Genomic DNA, 23,522 nt, shown 5'->3' with positions numbered 1-23,522 from the left:
ACCCCAATTAAACATTTTCTTTTATAAGAGTTGCCGTGGTCATGGTGTCTCTTCACAGCAATAGAAACCCTAACTATGACAGTGGGGGGGGGGTTGCCTGCATGTATGTTTGTGCACCAATTGCATGCTCGGTGCCCTTGAAGGCCAGAATAGGGCATCGGGCATCAGATCTCCTGGCACTGGACAACTGTGAACCACCACATGGTTCTGGAAATCAAACCTGAGTACTCTAGAAGAGTGTCAAATGCTCTTTACTGAGTCATCTCCCCAGCCCCAATCCTTAAATATTTATCCATCTGGGGCCATCAGAATATCTTCTGTAGTGACATCAAAACATGGGCTGTAAATAAATTTACCAAAAAGGAAATGTAAAAGTAGAAAGTTTATTAAATATACTCTCTGACATCCACAGCCAATTTGGTAAGCACAAATCATATTATATGAGAGATGGTGGGGATCTTTTATAACAAGTTAAGGGGGAGATTATTTTATCTCATCTTATGGGTAACTTGATGGGCATCCATACCTGAGGGGCCAGAATGACTTCTTCTTTTTTTTTAAGATTTATTTATTTATTTATTTATTTATTTATTTATTTATTTATTTATTATGAACACAGAAGAGGGTGCCAGATCTCATTACAGATGGTTGTGAGCCACCATGTGGGTGCTGGGAATTGAACTCAGGACCTCTGGAAGAGCAGTCGGTGCTCTTAATCTCTGAGCCATCTCTCCAGCCCGACTTCTATTTTTAAATTTATTTATTTTTACTTTATGTGCATTGGTGTTTTGCCTACATGTATGTCTGTGTGAGGGTGTCAGATCTTGGAGTTACAGACAGTTGTTAGCTGCCATGTGGATGCCAGGAATTGAACCCAGATCCTCTGGAAGAACAGTTAGTACTCTTAACTGCTGAACCATCTCTCCAGCAGCCCCCAGAATGGCTTCCTAATATCTTATAAGTGGTAAGGTTTTCATGCCCACCCATCTCTCTTGAGACTGCCCACTTGAGTAAGCTGCCATAGATCATTGAAAGTGAGGCTCTAGCTCAGTGGTTCTCAACCTTCCTAAGGCTGTGACCCTTTAATACAGTTTCTCATGCTGTGGTGACCCCAGCCAAAAAATTATTTTTGTTGCTATTTCATAACTGTAATTTTCCTATTGTTAGGAGTTGGAATGGAAAGATCTGATGTGCAAGATATTTAATATATGACCCCCCCCCCCCAAGAGGTCTTGACCCGCAGGTTGGCAGGTTGAGAACCGCTGCTCTAGCTGTTTGGATTAATATGTCACAAGTTACTGGGTCAGGCTGCAAACACTGAGGAAACAGTTGTCAAAGTGGAGGAATTTTTCATTTTCTTTTTGGAGTTTTGTCTCTACAAATCTCACGTTCTCTGTGTCTTGAGTAATCTCATTCCTTTGTTCGTATTTATTGTTTGAAAACAGATTGAGAAATTATTTGTAAGAAAGACTTGGATATTTGCTTCATTCCCCACTTCTGAGAGGTGATAATATTAGGCCCTCTGGTCTATCCCAGAGATTTCTGAACTGCCTTAGGCAGTCTTCTCTGAGGACATGAGCGGTCTCCAGAGACAATGTGAGATTCTTGAAGGTCACCGGCAACCCACTTTAAGGAAAAAAGTAGCAGGACTTCTTCCCTGAATAAGGATCTGCAAAGCCAGGTTAATCTGCGCTTTAAATGCAGTTTTCCCCAGGTAGGGCCAGGTGCTCTCCAGAGTAGTAGGCAGGGCCAGCTGTGAAATCTTCTGCTGGGACTCGCAATGATTTCAACTTGCGAGGAAGGAGATGCTTCCCCTGCCACTCAGGATCCAGGAGGCGGGCGCACAGATTGTTGGCCTATCAGGGAGAACATTTGGTGGCTGTGTGAACTGTCCAATGAGGAGTTTTGGTCTTCGGTGACGGAGGCCGCACAACATTTGGGGTGCCATTGTGTGTCCCCGCCATATTGTCGTCCTGTGTCTTTGACTGAGGCCCCCAGATTTCTTCCCTCGGTATCTGCATCCTCTTGTCTGACTGCAGGAGTCTCAGGAGGACATCAGAACTCCGGGTCTCTGAAAATGGTGCGTGCGGCAGGGCGTGAGGAGGAGGCTGCTGCAAGCGGAGGCGACAGTGGGGACGCGGCCTCCCCGGACAGCCGAGTCTGCGTCTGTGACTCACCGGGCTCCGCTGGGCAGCGCTGCCCCGGTCCCGCTGGGTGGAGCTGGGTCAGCAGGCGCAGTCGCGGTCCTGTCCCCTGCTGAGCGCCCAGTGCCGCAGCGTCTCGGGTTACCTGGGCGTCCGCGTCTTTGCAGTCTGGGCGGTGTAGGCAGAGTGTCGTGGGGATACTTGGTTTAGGGCTCCTGTGCGCGAGGGGGTTTGGGGGAGGGGAACAGCCGCGGGGTGTGGTGATCCCAGGTTCTGTGCACGTTGTCAGAAAAGTAGGATACCATTATATCCCAATTTACTTAATAACCAGTCATTTCACAGCCTTTGTTTGGTTGGTTGGTTACGATTTGACGAGTACACAACTATCCTTGCGAGCTGGCCATTGGCAACCGCGATTCTTTTATCTCAATCTTAACCACTAATGTCAACAGGCAGACAGGTTACACATGAACATTTCTCACAATGATATACAAATGTGCAGGTTACTGAATGTCTAGGAAATGGTTAAAGAGACTGAAGACAAGGAGAGGTTCTCCTCAAGTTGGAGGCAGTGAACTGATTAAGACTTAACAAGGAGGATTCAGAGATGTCCAATGCAGGTCCCGAGCGCAAGCTGTTGGAAGTGAGCTGAGGTCCGTGGCAGGAGAAATTGCACTGGATCTGGAGTCCTGGTGCTGAGGGCAGGGATCCTTCCCTGTGGTATGTTTCCTGTCCCTTGACATTTTTGTGAGCCAGTTACACTTTGGATAGTCTCAGGCAGGGTTTACATCTGATTACGTTGATGAATTAGTTTTAGTGGGCTTTTTTTTTTTTTTTAATGATTTGATTTATTTTCAGGTGTCATTATTGAGATAAGTTATCAATTTGTGCCTTATGTGTTTTGTTGACATTGACACTCAGAATAAACCAGTGCAGAGCTTGTGTAGGCTTGGCACAGCCAGAAAGCTGATAGTTCCCACAGTATGCAGTAACTCAGAGCAGCCCCACTCTGTTTTCTGTACCCTGTCTCTTTCATTTCACTGGCATCTGCTTTTCCTATGAGTCTCAGCTTCCTTTAAATCCCATGACCTCTCTCCTTGGTCTAAGGATTCTTACAACTCTAAACAAATGCCCAACTTTCCAAGTCCTTCTGACGTTGCCAGACTCACAAGAAAATTCAGAGATCCATGTGCACAGGTTGTTCGAATTGATCCCTATCATAATGTTATTGGCCTGAGGTTGTTTCTAAACATTGTTTTGTTTGTAAGATTTTACTTATTTATTATGTATAGTGTTCTACCTGCATGTATGTCTGCATGCCAGAAGAGGGCACCAGATCTCATTGTAGATGGTTGTGAGCCACCATGTGGGTGCTGGGAATTCTTAACCTTTGAGCCTCCAGCCCCTCTAAATGTTGTTTTCACATGAAGAATCTTCATCGAGTTAGGCCGTGACTGTGTGTGAATGGAGTATTGCAATAGGATGAAGCCCTGCGTGGTAGGTTCACAAGCTTCCGGATGGCTGGGCTAATGAGGAGTGTCTCTTGTAGGGAGTTAAAAACAGTGGTGAATAAGGACAAGCAGGAGCAAATGGACGGTAGGAGAGCCTGGCAGAATGGAGGGTTCCACAGTTGGCTACTAGAGAAAAGTTTTTCTCTGAGGTCATCATGTCTTCAGGGTTAGAATCAGGAACTGGTGTGTGCTGGCCCAGGCTGGGGTAGGTCAATGATCACAGGCCTACAGCAAGGAGATACACTCAAGGAAAATCTACCCAGATGTTTCTACTGATAAATTCAGGTATACAGTGCTGAGGAAAAAAGTGGGAATTTTGAAGGCCTTGTTTGGATTAAAACTTGAGGGTGTTTCTAATAATGTAGTTCCCTAGATCACGAGCACAATCAGTCATGCAGTAATAATCATAATAGAAGTAATGATGATGACAATAGTAATATGAAGAATTATGTGAATATAGCCCTTAACCAGGATTGCAATATTTGGGTCAAATTCAACCTTTTCATGTGCTCAATTTTGTACCCACAGTGCTGTTCTATTCAGAATATAATGTAGAAAAGGGCTTAAGTATTTGTGGTTCATATGTGTGTCCTGTGTAATGGAGCATGTGGTCTTTGTCCTGTACTTTGGCACAGCACTTCAAGAATTCTTGGAGGTTCCTATGCAATCAGTGTAGATGTAACCAATCGTCTTATTAAAATAAGAAACACAGAGCCAATGTAAAAGAGAAAGCCAAGAGGTCAGAGCTCAGAGCTAAAATCTTACCTCCTGCAGTGCTCCTAGCTTCCCCGAGAGAGCTTCTTCCTGTTTGTCTGACTTTAAATAGTCTTTCTGTTCTGCCTTCTCATTGGTTGTAAACCCAACCACATGACTGCCTCGTCACTGCCTGTAAGTACCGCCCTCCAGGTCTTAAAGGCATATGTCTCCAATACTGGCTGTATCCCTGAACACACAGAAATCTACCTAGCTCTTCTAACCACCACGCTCTTGCTATGGCTCTAATAGCTCTGACCCCAGGGCAACTTTATTTATTAACATACAATTAAAATCATATTTCAGTAAAATAAAATATCACCATAAATCAGAGTGTCTTTGTTTCTCCTAAGCCCCTGTCAGGCAGTTTCTGAATTTCCGTTGGCAGATGAGCATGTATGTAATAAGCTTAGTGTTTAACTTTTTCTCTATTAATGTGTATGGGTGTTTTGCCTGCCTGTTTGTCTGTGTACTACATGTGTGGCTGCCGCTTGTGGAGTCCAGAAGAGGTCTTCAGATCCCTTAAGGTGGAGTTGCCATGGAGGTATTGGGAACTGAATCTAGGTTCTCTGCAGGAACAGCCAGGGCTCTTGACCACTGAGCCATCCCGCCAGCCCCAGTATTTAGCTTTTTGATTGGAGGTTTCTTTGTGTAATTGTGAGCAAGGCAGATTGCTTTGCCTGGATGCTTCCCTCTTGGTAGAGTTTTTTTTTTTTTTTTTAAATAAAATATTGGGTTATTTAAACGTTCTAAAATTTTCTTTTGTGATTAAGTAGATGATAGCAGTTTACGTGGTTTGTAGCTGAGTGGCTAGAATGATGAGGCCTGAAGAAACCAAAAGAAAGGTTGCAGCAAACCGTTTGTTTCGCACTAAAATTCATTGTGCATATGCAGATCAGAGGAGTCACATTCGGGTGAGTGAATGTGCTGGGGTCTGCTGTGTCCTCATCCCCTTTGGATTTGCATCCAGAGGAACACAGTGGAGTGAGTATGTGCGTGTGAGCATGTGTGCATGAGTGTGTGTGCAAGTGTATATCTGTGTGTGTATGTGTGTGTGTGTGTACACTCCTTTTAGATTTTCATGTGTTTATCACTAATCAGAGTATTACCTGCTTTGAATTTGGAGTGAATTAATATTGCCCTATACACAACACTAGTATAAGGTTGAAACTTGTGTGTTTGTGAGTTGTGGATTCTTTGCCTTAATCTCTTGTGCGTATGGTGGAAGATAAAGTGAACTGGAAAACTGGTCTATGCTATGTATCACTTTCAAGATCCAGTGAACAGAGCTAGGAATTGAATCGGAAAACTGTGTCTTATTCAGAGAACCAGCAATCTGAGAAGACAACAGATTGACATCCCAAAGATCTGTCTTTCCCAGCAGGTTCTATAGAGCAGGGAAAGAAAGGCAGTGGGTGGTTTCATAGTCTACTCTTGCCCTTCTGGGCAAGGAGGTCAGTGTTGTCTCAGAGATTTATGGTGTTGGTGCTGTTTTCCATATCCCCTCCTCTCTCTGTGTATGAGGTTGTCTCTTACATCAAGGCCACCCAGTCTTGAATTCCTCATGTGTCACCCTCTGGATTACATCTAAATCAAAGGTTAACTCAGTACAGAAATGGTTAGCAGTGTGTAGTGTATGTGTTCTGGGCTACTTACCTGTGCATGCACAGATTCCTTTTTGCAAAATGAAGTACAGGTGTGCTCTTCTAACACTCTATAAAGTGTCCCCATACTGCCCCCCTGTTAGTAATAAGCCTTCTATCCTTAACAGCTGTTTCATATGGAAGATAGTTTCCTGCTGCTGTGAATCAAGTCAGCTGTTCGCTCAGCTTCTTAGCAATAAGGGATTCTTTGGCAGAAAGCTGAGCACATCAGAGTATGCCATATACAACAGCAGCCAAGAAGGATAAGAAATAGGAAGACTTGGAAGCCTTCTCTGAGGCAAATAATACTCCGGAGGTAGGAAAAGACATGTTAACAGTGAAAAAACTCTCTTTTTTATATTAGAGACTACTAATTTAATTATTAATATATTAGAGTCAGTTAACTGATTGATTAACATATTAGAGTTAATTAATATGTTAGAGTCTAAAGACTGCTTTAATCAATCAAGACTGGTTTAATCAATCAAGTATTGTCTATCAAGTTAGAAGATTCTTTAAATTCTTCATGAGCATGGTATGTCTCAGTCAGTAACAATCTATCAGAGTCTGCTTTTAAGCATATATTACTTATAAAAGACTATCTAACATGTGATTAAGCTTTAGATAAATTTAAAGTCTGCCCAAGTTGGGCATTGAATCCCAGTACTCGGGAAGCAGAGTCAGGTTGTTTGCTGTGAGTTCCAGGCCAGCCTGATCTACAAAGTGAGTTTCAGGCCAGCCAGAGCTACATAGTAAGACCCTGACTCAAAATAAATAAACTCTGCCATACAGAGCAATCATAATTTCTAAAACAGTTCATTATTTCTTGTGCATGAGGAGGGGGTCTGTTTGTCATGGCATGTGTATGTAAGTTAGAGTAGAGCTCTCTGGAGTCCATTCTCTCCTCACATCATTTCCCAGGAACTAACTCGAGTGTTTACCCAGTGAAGCATCTCACTGGCCCATACCCAGATTTTTAACTTTTAATTCCTGTTCTATGATAGTACCATCAGTTTAAGTATAGTAGTGAGGGCTCAAACTAAACACACTTTGGGGGAACTTACTATTACTCTTAGCAGGACAGTGTGCAGGACTCGATCCTAATGAAGATCTCTCTCTCTCTGTTGGCACGGTACAGCCTCCGTATTTGATGAAGTGTGTTCATCCTTTACACATTGTCTAAGACTTGAGCCCTCCAAGCCCTGTGGAAGCATGAACCTGAAGGCAAGACTGGAAACAGAGGCCACAGAGTGCTGCTTACTGACTTGTTCATGGCTTTTTCAGCCTGTTATACCACCAAGGACCACCCACTCAGGGTGGCATCACCCACAGTGAGCTGGACCCTAACATGGCAACCATTAATGAAGAAAATGCCCTAAGACTAGCCTATAGGCAAATTTTGTTGAGGCATTTTCTCAATTAAGATTTCCCTTCTGTGAGAGCCAAAGTTACATGTTATGTTTTTGTTTGTTTGTTTTTGTTTTTGTTTTTGTTTTCGAGACAGGGTTTCTCTGTGTAGTTTTGGTGCCTGTCCTGGATCTCACTCTGTAGACCAGGCTGGCCTCGAACTCACAGAGATCCGCCTGGCTCTGCCTCCTGAATGCTGGGATTAAAGGCATGCACCACCGCCACCCAGCTACATTTTACGTTTTAATTACTATGCCTTGGAGATTCATGAAACAAAAATGCTTCTGATTAGCAAGCCCCTTGCCCAAGGACAGGCAGTTCCTAAAATTCTGGAGGCTATTGTTTTGGGGAGATATCAAGCCTAATGTTTTCACTCCCCTAAACGAGTTTCTTTGACCCATCTGTACCAGATGTGCTAGATCACATGTGGGCAGGAGGTATGTAAGCAGGAAATACGTCATGATGTATGCTTGCCCATAACTGGGCCTGATGGGAAATATAATGAATCATAAGCCTTTGCAAAACTTGATTCTGGGCCATTTTCCAGGAATCTGGGTACGGACCTGGCCAGAGCCCATCTATGTGGCTTAATTAAAGCCTGCTTCAAATTTGGCTTCCAACAGTGGTAGCTGTCTTACTCTCCATCGGTAGGTTTAACACTTCCCAAATGTGTCAAAATTTGCTAACCAGCACATTTAGCTTCACTGTTACCTGGATACTTTTCTGCATGCCATTTGGAGGGATAATCTCTCTCACAAGTGCTTCAATTACTTCTGTTGTCTTTGTAGTCAGACCGGGAAAGGCTTCAACCCATCCTGACTGAAAGTGTCAGCACAGATCAACATATATTTAACACCCCTGATCCTGGTATTTGAGGAAGGTTGACATGTCAAACCTTGAGTGGGTATTGACCCTGTTAAATGATTTTATCTTAAAGATTTTATTTTTAGTTTGAATCATGTGTATGAGTGTGTACACATGAATACGGGTGCCTGGGGAGGCCAGAGGTATCAGATCTCCTGAAACTGGAGTTATACGCCAGACATAGGTACTGGGAACTAAACTTAATATTGGATCTTTCTTCTTTTCCTCCTTCCTTCCTTCATTTTTTCCTTTCCTTTCTTTCCTCCTCCCAAGGCAGAGTCTCTTTTTGTAATCCTGGCAGTTCAGGAACTCCCTGTGTGTAGACCAGGCTGACTGTTAACTCACAGAAATCCTCCTGCCTCTGCCTCCAGAGTTCTGGAATTAAAAGTGTGTGCCACCACTCCAGGTCGTTTTTAATGGAACCACCTCTCCATCTTTGTTTCAAATCCTTTTTCTTTTCTTTTTTTCATGAGTATCAGTCTTAGGACTGTTCTGTTCCTTATGTACAACATCAGATACCCTTGGGCTGTGATCTGTGACTTAATGTAATTAGTTAGGGTGCCTCTCCCCAAAGTAGACTCATGAAATGGCTTAACTGCTGGTCTCACCAAGTGGGTGGAAAAAATACTGTTTCTTTCTGTTCTTATGTCTATAATCAGTGGGCTTTGGGCTTTATTTTATCTATTGCTGAGAACCCTAAAAGTAAAAGTTTGTTTTTCGGAGACAGGATTTCTTTGTGTAGCCCTAGCTGCCCTAGAAATATCTCTATAGATCAGGCTGGCCTGGGACTCATAAAAATCCACCTGCCTCTGCTTCCCTAGTGCTGGGAGCAAAGGTGTGTGCCACCACTGCCTGGCTAACAGTGAATTTTAAAGTGAAGTTGAAGTATGCAAGTACTCGCTGTATTCTTTTGTAGTTTTTCTTAGTGTGTAGAACAGACTGGCTGAGGCGATGAACAACTATCATTCTGACCCTGTGGAATTAGGAAGTAAACTTTAATTATAGTAAACCTAATCATATGTAAGCCAGCTTTCTTTAAAGTTTTACTTGTAACAGCTCTGGCTGTCCTGGAACTGGATTTGTAGACCAGGCTGGCCTTGAACTCACAGAGATCTGCCTGCCTCTGCCTCCCGAGTGCTGGGATTAAAGTCATGATCCATCACCGTTTGGCTAAAGTTTTACTCTTATAGATCTTACAAATAAAATAAACCTTTTTTTTTTTTTTTTAGTGTGTGTGTGTGTGTGTGTGTGCGCGCGCGCGTGCACGCGCACACATGCACACATGGAGGCCAGAGAAGGGTGTTAGGTCCCTCAGAGCTGCCTGGCATGGGTGCTGGGAACTGAACTCGAGTCCTCTGAAAGAGCAGCAGTGCCCTTAATCACTGAGCCTTCTCTTCAGTTCCTCTTACAAATCGTTTTGGGAACTCAAGCCCTTGGTGACATATTTAAGCTTTGGTGTTTTCTCTCACTTTTTATTTCCATTTTGCCACAATCCTTTACATTGGAGATGGGGGTGTGGATACCACCTAAGCTCCTTTCCAATTTTAAATCATTTCCCCCTTTCTCCCCTTCATAGTCTCTGTCTGCCTGTCTATCTATCTATCTATCTATCTATCTATCTATCTATCTATCTATCTATCTATCTATCTATCTATCTATCTATCTATCTCTATCTCGTCCTCGCTGTCTCTCACTCTCTCTGGCTCTCTGGCATTCTCTCTCTCTTATATGGGCAGAGCTGCAAATTTTTTCTCTCAGCATCTCTGATCAAATCCATGTATATGATGGCTGAAGGTATTTGAGATGGAAGGTCTGCTTATTAGAAGTGTTTGAGTTGTTGATAACAGCTAGAGGAGGAACAAGCAGGACAGGAGGAGTTTTGCTATAGTTCAGTACCTTCTTATAGCTTTTCCCACTATTTGAAGGTCGTGCTGGGGCCTGTCAGAGCTGATCACCAAGGAGCCGGTCAACTGCTGATACAAGGTTTTCACAAACTAATGAAATCTTCCCAGCTAGACTTCTGTCTGGCCTCAAAATCTTATGGTCATAGTCATAAGGCAACAAAATGAGATGCAAAGAAGTCTGCATTAAAAAAAAATGGGGGTAGGGGTTTATTTAAAAAATTGTACATCCCATTTTTCTTTAACTTTTACCAAAATATATATCATACCTGTAACTTAAAAAATTATTTGTGTCCACTTTATATGTATGGGTGCTTTGCCTACATGTATGTCTGTTCACCATATGTGTGCCTAGTGCCTGTGGAGGCCAGAAGAAGGTGTTGGATCCCCTGGAACTGGAGTTACAGGTGATTGTGAGCTGTCATGTGGTGCTGGGAACTGAACCCTGTCTTCTGGAAGAAAAGAAAGTGCTCTGAACCACTGAGCTATCCCCAGCCCCCTGTACCTATAACTTTTAATAAGACTTTTTTTTGTAAACTTCATGGTTCCTTTTTTAAAATCTTATGTTTACAGATTTTAAAAGGCATTTCCCCTCTAATAAAACACCCTTATTTTGGGTAGATGGCTCAGCAGATGAAGTGTTTACATACGTAGGACCTGAGTTCGGATCACCAGAAACTTGGGCACGTCTCAAGCCCCAGTGCTGGTGGGGTTGGTGTAGAGGATGGTAGAAGGGTAAATAAAGCAGGCAGTGGTGGAGAGATCCTGGACACTTGGTGGATTCCAACTCTAGATGGAACTCGTGCTAGGTTTAGGGAGAAACCCCCTATTAAAAATGTAGAAAGTATTAGAGGAAAACAATCTAAGCCAGCTTCTGGTCTCTATACATGCATGCATGGGGCAAGTGCATTAACACATACATGTTCACATACATACATACACTACACCACACACACACACACACACACACACACACACACACACACACAAATTTAAAACGTCAGAGTACAATTTTGGGGAGTCAGGTTTTGTTTTGGTTTGGTTTTCTAATATGGATCCTGGAGATTAAACTTGGGTTAACAGACTTCCATGGCAAGTGCATCTCTCCAGCCCATACATGAAACATTTTTTACCAAAGAAAAACAAGAATGAGCCAAGGTGAACCAGAGTTGGAGACTTATTTATTTGTTTGTTTGTTTGTTTTTGTGATGGGGTCTCTCTATGTAACCCTGATTGTTCTAGGACTTGCTCTGTAGACCAGGCTGGCCTTGAATTCACCAAGATCTTCCTGTCTCTGCCTCCCAAGTGCTGGGGTTAAATGCATGCACCATAACACCCAGTTGGAGATTTATTAAGAGACATTTTAAAAAATAGAACACAGGGATTATTAGAAAGAGAGACTCCAAAGAAAGAATAAGACGTGGCCAGCTGTAGATACAAGCATCTCAAAGGAGAATGTCAATCAATTGCCTTTACAGTGGATATATGTAGAATTTTGGTGCTTTGAAGTTACATGTTAAGAAACCTGTACCTTCTCTTTATTAATACATTTTATCTTTGACAATTTCACACACCTAAATGATGTATTCTGGTTATTCTCCCTCACACTGTCTCTTATTCCTTTTCTTCCTGCCACCCCTATTTCTTCCTTGCAAATCTCTTTTTCATAGGCATTGTTTTTTATTTGTTACTGCCCCACAGAGTTTAATTGAGGCCATCTGTGTGACTCTGAATTTGGAAATAACCATCTGGGTTTGGTGGGCTTACCAATGGGTATACAAGTAGACACAAAAATGTCCCTCTTCTGAGAGTTCATGATTGCCATGGTCCACCACTTCTTAAATTGTATTTCTTATTTGTGTGTACTTATGTGTGTTTGCTTGTCCAGATATGCATGTTGTGGGTACAGATGTCCACGGAGGCCAGAGAGATCCCCTGGGACAGGAGTTACTGGTAGTTCTGAGCTGTCTGATGTGGGTGTTCAACCCTCTGCAAGATCTACAAGTGCTCTTGACCACTGAGCTAACCTACTTCCCTAGCCCAGACCATTTTAATATTCCTAAACAAATGTAGTTTACAACAATGTTAAAAGTTTTTTAAAAAATTCTTTTATAAATAAAGCTGTAAGGTGGATTTATGAAAGGTACTGTCTAGATTTGGGAACAAGAAGGAAGTACTAAAAACTGAAAATTATACATATTTTTTTATCATTTTTGCACTAAGTAAGCACAATGTATTTATCGTCTTTGACAAGATTATCTTTAGATAAAAATATTGCCTCTGCAAGCAAGTATGGCTTTATTAGTATTGCCTCTAGTTTCGTGTTTGTTTACTAGTACTGTGGATTATCTTTAATGAGTTCCATTCAATTTTCATTTTATTTATTTATTTTCTCTTTATTTATTTTTTGTTTGTTTTGAGACAGGATCTCACTATGTAGCTTTGGCTGTCCTGGAACTCACTATGTAGACCACACTGGCCTTGAACCCAGAGAAATACACCTTTGTCTCCCAAGTGCTGGAATTAAAGGTGTGCACCACCATGCCCAACTTTTAGTTTTTTAAATTAAGAGTGATCTATAAGAAGCCAGGTACATGCTCCCAAACATTTTTCAGTGCATTCACTGAAGATGCACTAAGGTCCCTAACAAGTTGTGACAAGAGATTAAATTGTATCCACTAAGCCAGATTTTTTTAAGACTCTTCATGCAAAGAATGTGTTTTCCAATCACTAATTTCTGATGACCACACAAAAATACTGCAAATTTTCCCTGCTAAACTTCTGTCTAGCCTCAAAATCTTATGGTCATAGTCCTAAGACAACAAAATTAGATGCAAAGAAGTCTGTATTTAAAAAACAAGGGGCTGGAGAGATGGCTCAGAAGTTAAGAGCATTGACTGTTCTCCCAGAAGTTCCTGAGTTCAATTCCCAGCAACCACATGGCAGTTCATAACTATCTATAATGAGATCTGATTCCCTCTTCTGGTGTACAGGCAACCATGCAGACAGAACACTGTCTACATAAAATAAATTAAAAAACAAAAGTAGCATATGGTTGGCATCAATTCTTTGGAAAAGCCATACCATTCTTTAGAGTTAGAGTAAAGAGGAATTCTTCCCAGTAGTAGTTTCCATACCACAGGAGAGATAGAACATTTTTTTTCCAGCCTGCATAAGATTATGCAGTCTCATGACAGTCATTGTTGACTCTCTTGTTGGGTACTAAGTAATGCAAAAGTTGCTATAAAAAATGTAGGGCGATCTGTGTTGTAGAAATTTTCAGCACTACAAGGGGTAGTAGTCTCATTCTGATTTTGCTTTACCAGATATCTCCAATCTGCTGTTAGAATTGCTGTATGAAAAATCAGCATGTATATGAAATTGTATGTATGGAATAAGGACGTGACTTGAATACACGTGGAACATAGCATCATATCAAGTTCTGATGAATTAAATCTAAATCTCTAATACTGTAAGACTCACCCTTTCTCTTGGAAATATATGTGTGTATTTTTAGGAGTCAGTGACCTTTGAGGATGTGTCTGTGAACTTCACCCTAGAGGAGTGGGCTATGCTGGATTCATCTCAAAAGGATCTCTACAAAGATGTGATGCAGGAAAACTTGAGGAACCTGGCCTATATAGGTAAAGATGACATTATTTTCTTAGTCAAAGAAAGAACAAGTGTTTTTTGCTTATCAGTCCTACTGTATGAATTAGATTATGGAAAAAGAACACTGTGGGTGAATATGTCTGGTAGAATCACTTTATACTGTGAATTTGTGAATTTAGCTAGAATTTTTTTTTCTCCTGTAGAAGTAATCCATTTTTCTTGGTTTGTATTCTAGGAAACAAGTGGGAACACCAAAACATTGAAAATGAGTATGAAAATCTCTGGAGAAAACTAAGGTAATTTGTAAGGAAACAGCAGTGTTCCTCAGGGCTCTTGGTGGGTTGGCACACTTTACAAAGCAGTAATAGATACAAATAAATCTTGTTCCAAACAGTTTTAATTTCAACAAATCTTCTCCAAAACTGCTTACACATTAACTTCAGCAATCAGAACATCCTAGTATTAGTAACAACTGGAGCATCGTGATACCACAAATAATACTTTATCATATTCATATATACTATCTTTACTCTATATTATTTAAAATGTTATATTGATTTATCTCCAGGCTTTGGGTATGCATTGTATATGAAATAAAAAAAAATCAGAATGTGATGAATGTCATAATAGATGTATACAAGTATGTCAGAATCCAACATTATTTTAGTCACTAGTACATCAAAACATGTATACAGTATTAAGTATTGACAATGTATTTAAAGGTAATATAGGCATTCAGCATTTGCCTGTAATGAAGACAGTGTTGCACAACTACACACAACTACCTCTGTTTTTCTTGTAAATGTCCTTAAACCATGTTGCAGAGCATTTAATTCAAACATTTTTGAAAATTATTACAGGGGATATAGTTAACACTTCTTGTGATAAATTATTAATAAACACATTTTTAGTAATACACTTTTTATTTTTTGTAGTAACCAGTTGTTGGAAAGACTCTGTGAATATACGGAAGGTCATCAGTCTGTAGCAGAAATCTTTAACTGGACTCCAGAGTATGTTCTGAACCAGAAATCATGTCCAGGAGTTCCCACATATGAAAACCATGTATATGGAGAAGTGGTTATTGGCCACTTTTCTCTAAATGTCCTTCCTCATCCTAACCCAGGACAAAAACCATATGACACTCAGGAATATGGAAAGGAATTGAATAAACATAGGGAATTTGGGAACAACATCTCCAGTTCTACCACAACCTTCCAGAAGCATAAAAGAATTCACACCAAGGAGAAACCTAAAAGTAGTCACTGTAATGAAGACATTAGCTGTCTCACATCAGGTCAAAATGATGAAAAGACTTCTACGGGAGAAAAACACTATGAATGTAAGCAATGTGGGAAAGTATTTACTTCTTCCAGTTCTTTTAGAAGGCATGAAGAATATCACAGCCGAGAAAAATCTTATGTTTGTAAGCAGTGTGGGAAAGCCTTCCCTTTTCCTAGTTCACTACAAATACATGAAAGGATCCACACAGGTGAGAAGCCCTATATGTGCAAACAGTGTGGGAAAACCTTTGCCCGTTCGAGTTCTCTTTTAACACATGAAAGAATTCATACTGGAGAAAAGCCCTATGTGTGCAAGCAGTGTGGGAAAGCCTTCACTGATCGTAGTTCACTCCGATTCCATGAAATGATGCACAGTGGAGAGAAACCCTATAAATGTACGAAATGTGGTAAGGCTTTTGCTTCTTCAGGTGCCTTTCGAAAACATGAACGGACTCACACAGGAGAGCAACTCTTTGTGTGTTTGCAATGTGAGAAAGTTTTCAGTTGTGAAAGTGCTTTTCGAACACATAAAATAATTCATTCTGGAGAATGTGTATGTAAGCAATGTGGTAAAGCCTTTACTAGTCACAGTTCAGTTAAGTACCATGAATTGATGCATAGTGGAGAGAAACCCTATGTATGTAAGCAATGTGGAAAAACCTTTAGATCTCCTAAACAAGTTCAAATTCATAAACGAACTCACACTGGAGAAAAACCTTACGTGTGCAAGGAATGTGGGAAAGCTTTTACTTTTCTCGGTTCCCTTCAATACCATGAATTGATTCATACCGGAGAGAAGCCCTATCTATGTAAACAATGCGGGAAAGCCTTCAGGTCTTCCCGTCAGGTTCAAATACATGAACGAACTCACACTGGAGAAAAACCGTATGTATGTAAGCAATGTGGAAAGGCCTTCTTTTCTTTGTATCATTTAAGAAGACATGAAGTAATTCACAGTGGCATGAACCCCTACGTCTGTAAGCAATGTGGGAAAGCCTTCAGTTGGTTCAGTACCTTTCACAGTCATAAACAGACTCACACTGGAGAAAAACCCTACTTATGCAAGCAATGTGGCAAAGCCTTCTGTAGTCGCATATCGTGGAGAAGGCATGAGAAAGCTCATACGACAGTGAAGCCTTATGCATGTGTTCAGTGTGGAAAAGCCTTCCGTTCCCCTAGTTACCTCAAAATACATGAAAGAATCCACACTGGAGAGAAACCCTTTATATGTTCACAATGTGGGAAGCCCTTCCGTTCTTTTCGTTACGTGAAGTCACATGAAAGAAGTCACACTGGAGAGAAACCCTTTGTGTGCACAGAATGTGGGAAAGCCTTCAGTTATTATAGCTCTTTCCACAGACATAGAAGAACTCACCAGGCAGTAACCTTGAATTCAGAACTTGAAAAGCCTTCATAACATAAGACGGCATTCAGAGAACTATAAAGTTAAACATGTGGAACATCTTTTGGTCCTATTCATGGATTAAGAAAGAACATGTTTGGACAGGCATAGTGTGGCTTACCTTTAACCCCAAAATTTGAGAGGCAGAGGCAGGGAATATCAGAGTTCAAGGCCAATCTGTTTTATATATTGATTTCCTAGTCACTCAGGGCTATATAGTAAAACTGTTTCAAAAAAAAGAAAGAAAAGAAAAAACATGTTTGTATGTTTGACTAGAAGAGATGTCCAAATATGAACACATGTGCAAATGCTTCCCCAATAAAATCTTTCCTTGTCAAAGCACAAGGAACTCAGTAGCATCAAATAGTGGGACAGTCCTTTGAAAAAATTTCATATATTAATTTCCATAAATGTCAATTATGTGAAGGACTGAATACAAACTTTTATTTGTTTTAGAAAATCCAATATCTGAAGAAAACTTTGTAAATATATTGTACTTATTGGAATTTATTAGCGATTTGTTTCTGTTTTTCAGAAATAGTCTTGCCCTGTAATCCAGTCTGGCCTTGATCAAATTATCTTCCTGTTTCAACCTCTAGAATGTTTCAGTGAAAGATGTCTGCTTCCATATCCAGCATTGGTAGTTCATTCCAAAAAGAACCTTTTTGGACTCTATGCTTCACATTTTTGCTTTTAAAAAAAAATCTCTTTTTAAAACTATATGTATATGCATGTTGTCTTTGTGTGAATTTGTGCACATTCATGTAGTGCCTGCAGAGACCAGAAGGAGATCTGATTCTCTGGGGCTAGAATTATGGGCAGCTGTAAGCTGTCTCATGTGGGTGCTCGGAACTGCTCGGAACTGAATCCTGTCCTCTGCAAGACTATTACACACTCTTAACCACTGAGCCATTTCTCCAGCCCCTAGAAAATTATCTTTAAACTGAGTGTGTGAAGTGAAGGATTGCTTAAGTACAGGAGATGGAAACCAAAAAGGAAAAAAGAAAGAAAAGAAGAAGATAAAGGTACACTATCATTACATTAATTTAGTAAGGTTTCTTAGAGCAATAGTGCATACAAGTTTAATGGATGAAATCTTTTTGCATTAAATCAGGTGGTTTTTTCCTTTTAATTTCTGTACATTCACTGATGAGTTTATAGTTATTTGTAATGCCAGAAGGCTCAAAAAAAGCCTTGTTTTCAAGCCCTTGAGATTATTGTATCATGGAAAAAAATGACTTTTTGTGAATATTGAGATTTTTTTCCTCTTAATTCATATGGCAAGCTCTTACCATTTTTTGTAGACTATCATTCTCTTCCATGAACAGAACTCACTTTCATATTATATATTTTTGTTTGTTAACTTTCTTCTCTACCTGATGTTTTTTTTTCTAACATTTCTTGTCTCCTTGTCCTTTAAATTATTTTCAAACCACTTGTAGATTAACAAGTGTTAATTCTTAGTCTACTTAGAAGGTAGATATAAATGTCACTCTATAATCATAGATCACATCACATTTACAAGCTTTCCTAGTTTTTCATGTCACCAGCCACTTTTATTGTACATATATAACTAATGGTTTTTTCTCATGTAAATGTTATTTTTATGTTTGTATTGTTGTACCATTGATTTTTATTGTAATTTCCCCTCCAGTCACTATACTAAGAGAGATGTTGGCATTTGTGGCCTGTTGCCAAAGACTGTTAGTACCATGTAATAAATTGTACTAAATCTGTTTGTGCACAGTAAGCCAGTATGTCTCATCAGTAAGAACATTCCATGGACATTCTGGCAGGATTGGTGTTTAACTTAAAGGGATTTATGGGGCTGCTTAGATATAGTTAGGTGCCTCTATGTTGGATGTACTGAGATGTGAGTAGAATTCTATATTTGGTAATCATAGGAGTTATTACTTGGAAGGCCTCAAATAATGACATGAAGAAAATTTTAATTCATGGAAATTACTACTCACATTAGTGAAGAGAGGTTGCTTGGCTCATTTTCATGATTCAGAATGTTTTATACTCGGTCAGTTTTACAGGCAGCCTTACAGAGTGTCCTTTCCTTCTGTCATGGTTATAAAGGAGCAGTGTCCGGTGGTGTAAGCATGGGACACATGCCTTCACAGCAGCAGATCGGCTTTGCTTTGAACACCAGTGTTCTGGGCCAGTTTTTACTTTTCTGAGTTACTGTAGCAGCACTACAGTATTTCCTCTAATATACTGTTTACTGCTCTTCACAAATACAGATGTTCTTAGTTACCCATTTGGTTATGTTCTGATAAACCCATAGGAAGGGGTAAATATAGCAAGAAATTATACTCAACCTAGTGAATATTAAACTTTAGACTAGTCATTTTCAGGACTCTTATATTTGGTTCAGATTGGGGGAAGTAATTTCTGCATATTGTTTCTTCTTTTAAATTAAAAAAGGTATGTATTATTATGCAAACTAATGGGTTTTGTTATGATACTTTGATACATGTATACTATGTACTTTGATTCTTTTCACCCATTTTTTACCTCTTTCCCTCTTCCCTCTGCCCAGTGGTTCTCATTGCCTCCAAAATAGAATCTTTTTTTTTTTTTAAGACAGGGTTTCTCTGTATAGCTCTGGCTGTCTTGGAACCCACTCTATAGACCAGGCTGGCCTTGACCTGCCTGCCTCTGCCTTCCAAGTGCTGGGATCAAAGGTGTGTGCCACCATACCTGGCTCCAAATAGACTTATAGTTTCATGTCTCTCTCTTGCTAAAATCTCTAGTCTGTATATGCTAAAACATACAAGCTGTTGGTTTGTGAAGTTCAAGGCCATTTGGTCTATAGAGTGAGTTCCAGGACAGCCAGTGCCATGCAGAAAAACCCTGTCTTGAAAAACAAAAACAAAAAACCAAAATAAGAATTGAAAACAATTTAAGGAAGGAAGCCGGTGTTTTCCATCAAGATTTAAGAAGGCTTGTAGTCCCTAATGGAAGGAAAGCATGGTGAGGAGCCTTAGCTGTGTGACTAGAAACAAGACAACTGGCCTGGTGGCTATCTTGCCCCACTCCAGCAGGCTCCCCTCCTCTCTCACCTGGCTTGCTTCATGAGGCTCTTGCCTGTGTCCTGCTTCTACACTGGCCTTGAACAATGCCTTCATCTCCCAGACTGCCTCTAAACCTGATCTCCTTGCTTCAAGAATTCTGTTATGGGGGCTGGAGAGATGGCTCAGTGGTTAAGAGCACTGGCTGTTCTTCCAGGGGTCCTGAGTTCAATTCCCAACAACCACATGGTGGCTCACAACCATCTGTAATGAGATCTGGTGCCCTCTTCTGGCCTGCAGGCATACATGTAGGCAGAACACTATACATAATAAATAAATCTTTTTAAAACAAATTCTGTTACACAGACAGAGTAGGTTTCTTACACTGGTGGCTCCCATGTCTACACACCCCTCTCTGCTACACCTTCCAGGCAGGACCTGCTGCTTGTCAGGAAGCCTCATCCTGGAACTGCTACATGGAGTTTCCAGGTGTGTCTTCGGGGGCCCAGAGCTACCTGGAGACCCGCCATCCCTGCTGCTTCCTAGTGACACTATCTGGAGCCTCAAGAGTGACTATAGAAATGATTGAGAAACCAGGAGGGCAGGCGAGAGGAGTAAGACAGTCAGAGGTTCAAGGACATCATCCACTACAAAGCAAGCTCTGTCTGAACCCAAGTGACCACGGTGGTGGGGGTGGATTCAAGAGATGCTTTCAAAGGGGTAAGCAGAATATGTAAATCCCCAGGTGGAGACCTGACAACCACCAGCTGGGGAAAAGGAAAACTAGAAGCTGAGCAGAACGAAGAGTTCTGTCCTTTTCCGAAGAGTTCTGTCCTTTTCCGTGCTGGCCTGCTTACCTAGAAATAGCTGCAATCTTTGCATTGCCAAAGAATACGCTTCTGCCCCATTTTAAAATCCAAATGAAGTGTCTTAGAGCTTTCTCTATTTCGTACGTGAACACAGAAGTAGAATGGAGGAGCATCCTAGCATTTAAAGGATTTGAGTCACCATCCTTGTCTCATGACCCTATGGATGTTGGCATGAAGCATGTCAATAAGCAAGTGGGCCGAGGAGTGAGGCCCCTCACTCCACAATGGGGGCACATTGTGACCCTTCAGTGGGGTGGCCATGAAGTGTCCTTTGGTATGTTGCTCAGCTACCTCTTGGAAACACTCGACTTCCAGCTGGTCAGAATTGCTCCCCAAGAAGTGCTGATTGTGAGGAGCTGCAGAGCGTGAGGAGGAAAATGAAGCGGGAGGCCAGAGACAGGCGGAGCTTCTGGCCCCGCTGGGGCGTAACCGGCTTAGAGGTGGTGTTTTGTGGAGAGTGTTTTTATCGCGCAAAGTCGCTGGGGTCTTCCTGTATGCGTGAAGAAAAAAATCTATGAAGATCAGACTTAAAGTAAAACTCTTTGGGGATAGGTAGTTCCTTGGATAAAAGGTTTCTGTGAGTGACCATTTAGGTGAAAATCTTTTTTTTTTTTTTTTGGTTTGGTTTTTCGAGACAGGGTTCCTCTGTGTAGCTTTGCGCCTTTCCTGGGACTCACTTGGTAGTCCAGGCTGGCCTCGAACTCACAGAGATCTGCCTGGCTCTGCCTCCTGAGTGCTGGGATTAAAGGCGTGCAGCACCAACGCCTGGCCTTAGGTGAAAATCTTAAGGTGACCTACAGAATAATGTCCCTTTGGCAAATTTGAAGGTTTGAGGAGTCACAGTTTCAAGTTTGGGATTGCGCATAGCAGAGAATACCACCACCACCACCACCACCACCACCACCACCACCACCACCACCACCACCACCACCACCACCACCCCACATTCTTATGTGTCCTTTACCACTTTCCAGTGATCTGCTCCTGCGCTCAATTTCAGTGTTAAGTCTGGCTCTTAAACTTGAGAATGTGATCTTGAATTTCAACAGCCTGCTTATCTGAGTGTGTTCAAATGTTTCCTTTGTTTCCTCTTGATTCATTTTTTAACGCAGGCGCCTTATAATTCTGCCAAAGGTAGACAGTGCTGACAGGCCAGTAACGCGAAGGCTGCAGATGAACTTACAAAAAAAAGAGACAGAAGTAGAAAATGTTTGAAGTGTGCAATGCTGCAGCCACAGCCGGCTCCCTGATGTCATTGTGTTTGTGAAGGAATGCACCGCCCCAACCTCAAGAACAAGGAGGAAAAGGATAGAGAGTGTGTGAAGGAATGCACCCCAACCTCAAGAACAAGGAGGAAAAGGAGAGAGAGAGAATAAGAGAGAGGAAAGGAAGGAAGGAGAAAAGGAGGGAGGAAGGGATAGGGGAAGGAGGGAAGGGAGGAAGGAACCACCTACTTGATCTTTGGGCTGGAAAAGTGACTCGTTGGTTAAGAACACTTTCTGCTCTTGCAGAGGACCAAAGTTCAGATCCCAGCACCCACATCAGGTTGCTCACAAACAACTGTAACTCCAGCCCAGGGGATGTGATACCCCTATGGGCCTCTGCACAATCCTACACACGTGTGCACATACCCACATACAGAAACACGCATACACTATACACATATGTAATTTTCTAGGCCCCTGGTGAATGCCTTTAATCCCAGCATTGTGGAGGCACAGGTAAATGGATCTCTGAAATAGAGGCCAGCCTACTCCACATAGCAAGTTCAGGCCAGCAAGCGCCGTATAGTGAGACCCTGCTTCAAAAATATTTTATTTTCAATTCAAAAGAAGGAAAGAAGCCACACTGGAATTTGAATGTTCTAGAAAGGTCATTACAGCTTCAGTGACTGGAGAGGTTAGAATGTTGCAGGTCCAAAGCTTAATTATAATTTGTCTTGGACTGTCTTTAACCCTCTTGTTAGCCATTTTTTGACCACTTCCCGGTTGGGCCTAATATTCTTGTGGTTATCAGGTAAAATCTTTTTAAGATATTAATTTAGCCCGCTACTTGCTTCTACCAACCAGAAGGCTAAGCATGTGGTCAGGGAGTCTGAGGCATGTATTAGAAATGTCCCCATTTTCTGTAATCTGTCTATCCAATGTTTCCACCAATATATTTCAAGTCTCTTAACTTTGTAACTATAAAACATCACAATACTGTTACCATATTGGAACATACTGCTGAGGTAACATGAGTCTATTTTCAGGTCATGGTCACTCATACTTGGCTCCAGAATAAATGATCTCTTATCCCCTTTGAAGTGAGAGTTGTAATTTTTTCCCCCTCACACATTGCTGAAAGGGGTGGAAGTCTTTTTTTTGTCATTTGTTTTTTTGTTTTTCAAGACAGGGTTTCTCTGTGTAACAGCTCTGGTTGTCCTGGAACTCGATCTGTAGACCAGTCTGGCCTCGAACTTGGAAATCTGCCTGTCTCTGCCTCCCAAGTGCTGGCTAGAAATCTTTTAATTAATTATTTTACTTTATGTGCATTGGTGTTTTGTCTGCGTGCATGTCTGTGTGAGGTTGTTGGATCCCCTGGAACTAGAGTTACAGACCATTGTGAGCTGCCATGTGGGTGCTGGGAATTGAACTCAGGACCTCTGGAAGCACAGCCAGTGCTCTCAACTGCTGAGCCATCTCTCCAGCCCCTTTTTGTTATTTTTGTCTCTTCCCCCACCCCCAGCTGAGGACTGAACCCAGAGACTTGCGCTTGCGCTTGCTAGGCAAGTGCTCTGCCACTGAGCTAAATCCCCAACCCCAGGAGAAGTCTTTTATAGCAATGGAGTGGGAATTTAGTCATCTCACAAACCACTTATGTAAGGTCCATATTGTTAGATATGACCAGATATCTCTGAGGTCCCACCCCTCTGCAGCCGCCTCTCTCTACCCTCAATGCTGATGCTGTTCTCACTGCTACTGAGGCTTGTTTGACAAGCACCCAACTGTGATTCTGTGATTCTCAGTCCCTCAAGGGAGTTGAGGGAAACTGACAAGTAGCCTGATGTGATTCTGTAGTTCCCACTGTAAGGTCTTGATAGGATAGAGGACACTGGAAAAGTGATTGTTCCT

The 23,522-nt window shown here is 41.5% G+C and overlaps 1 protein-coding gene across 2 annotated transcripts; it reads left to right on the top strand.

Moving 5' to 3' along the window:
- The first annotated feature begins 1,800 nt into the window (after positions 1–1,800).
- LOC102916559 (uncharacterized) lies at positions 1,801–18,270 on the top strand. Of its 2 annotated transcripts, none has more exons than XM_006991289.4 (4): positions 1,801–2,080; positions 13,741–13,867; positions 14,071–14,131; positions 14,771–18,270. In XM_006991289.4, exons 1-4 carry the CDS (start codon positions 2,078–2,080, stop codon positions 16,533–16,535), a joined length of 1,956 nt encoding a protein of 651 aa, XP_006991351.2. In that variant the 5' UTR covers positions 1,801–2,077; the 3' UTR covers positions 16,536–18,270. The 2 variants fall into 2 exon arrangements, with proteins under 2 accessions (XP_006991351.2, XP_076415431.1); XM_076559316.1 differs by lacking the exon at positions 1,801–2,080 and adding an exon at positions 5,132–5,322.
- Positions 18,271–23,522: the final 5,252 nt, after the last annotated feature.

This window comes from Peromyscus maniculatus, chromosome 22, assembly GCF_049852395.1.
Source record: "Peromyscus maniculatus bairdii isolate BWxNUB_F1_BW_parent chromosome 22, HU_Pman_BW_mat_3.1, whole genome shotgun sequence".
NCBI lineage: Eukaryota > Metazoa > Chordata > Mammalia > Rodentia > Cricetidae > Peromyscus > Peromyscus maniculatus.
The sequence above is the reverse complement of the archived record's forward strand: the minus strand, read 5'-3'. Positions and strand labels throughout refer to the sequence as shown.